Source organism: Fulmarus glacialis, unplaced genomic scaffold (genome assembly GCF_000690835.1).
Source record: "Fulmarus glacialis isolate BGI_N327 unplaced genomic scaffold, ASM69083v1 scaffold15538, whole genome shotgun sequence".
NCBI classification, from domain to species: Eukaryota; Metazoa; Chordata; class Aves; order Procellariiformes; family Procellariidae; genus Fulmarus; species Fulmarus glacialis.
Window position 1 is genome coordinate 655 of NW_009229059.1, and position 5767 is coordinate 6421.

At 56.8% G+C, this 5767-nt stretch overlaps 1 protein-coding gene across 1 annotated transcript in view; it reads left to right on the forward strand.

Annotated features, from left to right (window-relative positions):
* Positions 1-1379: 1379 nt before the first annotated feature.
* Positions 1380-5767, forward strand: part of ATP1B4 (ATPase, Na+/K+ transporting, beta 4 polypeptide) — a gene marked incomplete at its 5' end in the record, with an annotated part of 7022 nt that continues 2634 nt past the window's right edge. Inside the window, 4 exons of the mRNA XM_009583719.1 lie at positions 1380-1542; positions 4222-4350; positions 5198-5302; positions 5587-5767. Of these exons, the coding sequence (XP_009582014.1) occupies positions 1380-1542; positions 4222-4350; positions 5198-5302; positions 5587-5767 (578 nt within the window). The remainder of the gene's footprint in view (positions 1543-4221; positions 4351-5197; positions 5303-5586) is intronic.

A 5767-nucleotide genomic window follows, 5' to 3' on the forward strand; every position in this document is an offset into this window, starting at 1 on the left:
CATTGCTTTTGCTGCACAGGCGGCCGCAGGCATTTTGCCAGCAGCAGCGCTCTGACGCAGGCGTGCCTCCAGAAGAGCCCCACCAGGGCTTTAACCGGGTCCGAGTGGGGCAATCAGCGGGATGGTGATGGTTTATAGCCCCCCTGGGTCTGGCCCAGGCTCTCCAAGGCACGAATTTGGGCTTTGGAGGTGATGCTCTCCCCCCATTCTCACTGTTTTGCAGTATTTGTGTGTCTGAGAAGAGTTTAATCCCCCTGATTTGAAGGTGTTTCCAAGCCAGACTTTCTGCCAAGCTGTCGGCTGCTTCTCAGCTCCCCTGGGGCGACCCATGGGGTGTAAATATCTCGCTTGTTGGCCCTGGGTCCAACAGGTGCCCACGGCCAGTGGGTTTCCATGGCCCTCAGTGCAGACACGGGGCGATCACGCCAGTGCAGCTGCTGCAGGGCCGTGCTTGCAGTGGGCACGGCGGCCTCAGGGAGACGTGGCCGGGGCAGGCAAGTGTGGCCCTGACCCAGCCGGGAGCGGCTGGACCCTGCAGCAGGGTTTGCATTAAGGCGCTGGGAGGCGATGAACCCATCCAGATCTCAGCATCACCCCTTCTCCCCAGCAGCCTGGCCCAGCCCTGCCCCGAGCTCAAAGCAAGGTCTGCATCCTCTCCCACCTCGCTGCCTGCTTTCGGAGACGTAGAGCCTGCCCAGGTTCAAGGGGGGTTAGGGACGGCTGCCATGTCTCATCTCAAACAACTCTTGGCCAGGGACAGGTACAGAGAGGTTTGTGTTCCCGAGCTCCAGACAAATGAGTTTTCACCACTGAGGCAAAAAAGCAAACTCTCGCCGCCTGGGGAGATGCTTTTCCCTGGAACTTAGTGTAATTAAAAAATAACAACACAGGGATTTCTCCAAAGACTATGGAGAAATTAGTACGCCAAGAAAAACAAACTGAATGACCTCTTAAATAATGCCGCCTGCTGTCTCAGCGGCGGATGACCTCTTAAATAATGCCTCATCTGTGGTAGCACAGAAAACGTGCGCTTGAGCTCAGAGACGTTGCAGAAGCGTGGGAACAACCCCTGCCCTCCCAGATCACAGGTTTTCTTTGGTCACGTTCACACAGGTGGAAAAAGATGAGTTTCTGTAAATACCAGGAGAAGGAGACAGTACCCGGTGTGACGGCAGTGACGTACGTGTCATGGAAAAATGGATGCTGGGATCTAAGCGATCTTAAGTCAGAACAGCCAAAACTGCCTCTCCTTAACTCAAGAGTGATGATGGGAAAATGGAAATTTGAAACATTTCCAGCTATTAAGTGCTTTTGCATTTATTTTTGGCCAATGAGATGTTCAGCTTGTGTGTGGGGGTTGTGTTCTGTAACTCTTCCAGGAAAATAAGCATGAGGAGAAGGTCCAGGATCCTGACAGAGGGGAGGACAAGACCAAGGCAGAGATGGGGAGCAAAACCTGGGCAGACCTGGCTGGGGAGATGAAGATGTTCCTGTGGAACCCGGAGGAGAGAACATGCCTGGGGAGAACAGCCAAGAGCTGGGGTAGGTCCTTGCTCAAGCCCCGCTTTCGGGGATCGTTGCCTTTTCTGCTTCATGACGGATGCACTTCCCTGTGAACGTCCTTGATAGCTTGGACTGACCACCCCCGTCCCACATTTTCAGGGTAGATGTTTCTAACCAGTGCAATAAAGAACTAGTGAGGAGGACAAGCAGAAAACCTTGGGAAAGTTACCCTTGGTCTGGATGTTAATGTTCACTGAGAATGTGAAAGCAAAGATTTCAGGCTGCCCAGACCGTGTACTGGGAAGAACTTAAGAGCCCGAGCAAGCGCGGGGGCTGCAGGTCGGTCTGCCAGAGCCACGCACCGCTGCTGCCGCCAGCGACCCGGCTCCTGCCTGTGTAAGTCAGGAGCCCACGGGGAGGTGGCTTTGGGGTCATCAGTGTTGGTGGGGGAAGAGCGCCCGAGTCACGGGGCAGGTGTTTCGGGGAGGGTGCACACCGCAGGGCCGAGCAGCCCACCTTGCTGGGTGGGAAAAGCTGGTCATCGCCGTCACCCCGCAGCTTCCCGGGGCGTGACATGGTGCCCACAGCAGAGCCCGCGTGTGCTGTGGGGGCTGGTGGGTGGAATGTGCCAGTGAGGGTTTTGAGCACCGTTCTATTTTATCTGTATCCACATCGCCTTCAAAAATTATCTCTGAGCTTGGAGGTGCCCTGGGTGGTTAAGAGCAGCCCACGGCTGCGGGGTGAGCACTGCTGCAGGCTCAGTCCGAGGTCAAGGTGCCACGGCACACGCGATGCCGTCCACCTTTGCAGCTCTGTTCTCCTGACAGCGCATAGCCCCCGAAGCGGAGTGAAAATCCTCAACCTTAGCCCAGTCATGTGCGCATACGCACCTGTGTAAGGCTGCGAATTATCTGGGGTTGCTGCTCAGCGTTTGCAGCCCTTGGCTGCTGGCACTGGCAACATGCTCGCAAGCGCCGCAGCCTGCCCGTACCCCCGCCGAGCGCTCTGGGTCTCCTGCAAAGCCTGTGGGGACAGCCGGGAGAAACAAAGCAAACTGCCCACGAGCACTGGAGGAGTCTGAAAACCCACAAGCACAGATCTGGGGCAGGCCTTGAAATCCACGTTTGCTCCCCCGTGCCTTTTGCTGGCCACAGAGGCAGCCTGGTTTTGCTGCTCCTTTGCTGGATGGGAAGGCACAGACTGGAGTGTGGGAGCAGTACCGGGGTGACAGTCCTTAGGGACGTGGGTTTGGGTTTGTGGAGGCTCTACCAGGTGCTGAGAAAAGCCCTGTGAGAGGGCTTGCTCAGGCTGGTGTGCATGTGGCCCCGGCTGGCTACTGCTGGAAGTTATTTATTTACAGCCTCAGGGAGGGTGCAGCATCCTCCTGCGCTCTGGGAGCATCATGGTGTGCTATACGGCCCCGCTGCCCTACGGACACACGTACCCCCGGCTGCACTCCCGCGTGTGCTCACGTGCCCGTCCAACGGGGCGGGAGAGAGGCACTGAAGTTACTGTGAAAATCAAATTTTCTTTTAAGATGAGAGCATTTGGAGGTGAATGGAGCTGAACTTTCCTGCTCTCATCTCACAGGAGATGAGGAGAAGGGAGTTTGCCCAGCCTGGGACTGCTCCCCCGCACTGGCCCTGAAGGTGTTCCCCAGGGACGGGGGGCTCAGGGGACTTGCACTGCCAAAATGCAGGGAGCCGGCTGGCCACAGGGTCAGCACTGGAGGCCTGCTGCATTGCAGGAAACATAAGAACGGGAATGGTAGCAGCACCATGTCCCACAAGCGTCGGCTCGGCACCCCAGGGGCGGCTTCAGCCCCACCAGGCTGGTGCAGAGGCACTGTCCCAGCATCATTGTGGCAGGGCTGGACATTGACCCTGCTGTGCCATCAGCAGTAGTGAAGGTCCCACCCGACCTGGCCTGGCCTGCAGCAGGACATGGCCCCGCAGTTGTTCCCAGCACCGCGGCCTTGGCAGAAGCACGGCAGGAGCGCACATCTGCGTTCCCAGGGCTCCCTCTGAGCTGCCGGCACGTTTCTCCTGGGAAATGTTTGGGTTAGGGCTTCACTTTGCTTTCAGAGCCGCTGGGTTTTATTCATAGGCCACGGCCTCTTGAGACATCCTCAGCCATTAGCCTGGTCCAGAGGAAAAACAAACCCATTCCCTGGACGTCAGGGCTATGGAACATCCAGCGGTACCGCAGCCCCCGAGCGATGCCGCCCGCTTCAGTCCCAGCGCTGGGGTCCCTGCCGCGCAGGCGACAGGAGTCGGGGCAGGAGCATCACCCCGCAGCCCCCATCGGGAATTTGGACGTGGTGAAGCCACTGGGCACCCTCGCGTGCTACCATGCCAAGAGGGGGTGGGAAGGGCAAGAGCCAAGGTCGGGTCTGTCTGTGAGAGAGAGCCGAGGCAGGTGGACACACAGACGTGGTCCTGACCCAGCTCTGGGAAGGGCCATGCAGCAAAAGGGGTACAGAGCCAAACGGCAGCTGCCCTGGCCCCGGGGCTGGGCAGGCAGTGTGTCTGGCTGAGAGTCCTGCACCCAAAAATGCCAGGGTCTGTGTGCGGAGGGGGGCTGCGAGCTCCTACCCCCATGATGGACTCAGAGCTGCGGAGGACGCCATGCTGAGCATGGCTGTGCATCCCTGCAGGACACAGCCCGTGGGACATGCTCTGATTGCGTTAACAACAACATGCCCTCTCTCTTTTGCAGGTTTGATCTTACTGTTTTACTTCATTTTCTATACGTGCCTGGCAGGAATGTTCGCCTTTTGCATGTATGTGATGCTGCTCACGCTGAGCCCCTACACGCCCAGGTACCGGGACCGTGTGTCTCCACCAGGTACGTACCCCAGCCAGCCCGGCCTCAGGCACCTCTGCCGGCACTCACCCAGCGAAGTGCTGCCGAAACGGCGTGGCAGGGACCTCGGGTAAAGCCCTGCTGGAGCTGTACGCTCCTACGGTCAATCAGCCCTCCGTAAACGGGGTGTTATTACTTACCTCCGGGCACTGACAGTGCTGCAGGTTCTCTGTAGAGGGTCAGGCATCTTAAATAGCCCCACGTGAAGCATTCATTCTAATTATACTAATTGTTATTCTAATTATGCTAATTATTAGGCTAATTATTCTCAAGGTAAATGAGCAAGTTTAGGCATTTCATAGGTGACACCCATTCATATCAGTTGCTGCCCCTTTATACCTCATACCTTCAAAATAAAATGCAAATCAAGAGTAGCTTTTATACACTATTATTTGGGGGAGTCCTGGCAAGATAATGTTCAAAAACTCCTTTCCCTATGACAGAAGCAGCATTTTCCCTGTGTTTTCGGGTCGGTGGGGAACACGAGGCCCCCTCGCCCTGCTCCCTGCCCGGAACTGGCTGCGCGGCTGGGAGCATGGGGGACCCTCAGCCTCCGTGTGCAGCCCCAAGCCCTGCAGCACTGCTGATACCCTCCAGGTCTCCCATGTTTCCCGGATATTTTGATGTGCATGGTGTTCTCTGGGTGTGAAATGGAGGTGAGGGATCAGCGGGTGGAGGAGAGAATTTACTTGTGAGCTGGTGCTGCTGCTCTCGTGCCTGTGCCCAGCCCCAAGCCCAGTCGCAGCGCAACCAGCCCCTGCAACACGCGCCCCAAGCCTGTGGCCAGTTCACCCACGTCTGCTCTAACAGGGTCCGTTTCCTTCTCCAGGAGTAATGATCAGACCATACTTGCATGGGTTCACCATTGCCTTCAATGTCTCTCAGCCCAGCACATGGCAACCCTACGTGGACAGCATGCACCACTTCCTAGCAGGTAAGCTCTTAGGCACCTCAGGAGTCATGTCGGCAAGCTGTTTGCATCCATGCACCCATGCACACAGTGCAGGGGTCTCCTCCTGGGGTGCAGATCACCTCTTGGCATCTCACGACCCCCATCTAGAAAGGGAGGCTCGTAAGGTGGTCACAGGAGCTTCTGTGGGAGGGAGCCTTGCCTTTCCAGGTGGGACTTTCTAACTCCCTTGACATGCAGATGTACTCTGAGAACATGGGTCTGTGCAGGTCTCGAGAAACATTAACAAGTCTCTTGGTCCCCACCAGCTTATGATGACAAAGTTCAAGAGGAGAAGAATATCGAGTGTGTCTCAGGACAGTACTTCATCCAAGGGGGCAATGAAAGCGAGGAGAAGAAGGCCTGCCAGTTCAAGCGCTCACTGCTGCAGAACTGCTCTGGCATTGAGGACCCAACGTTTGGCTACTCTAAAGGCCAGCCCTGCATCCT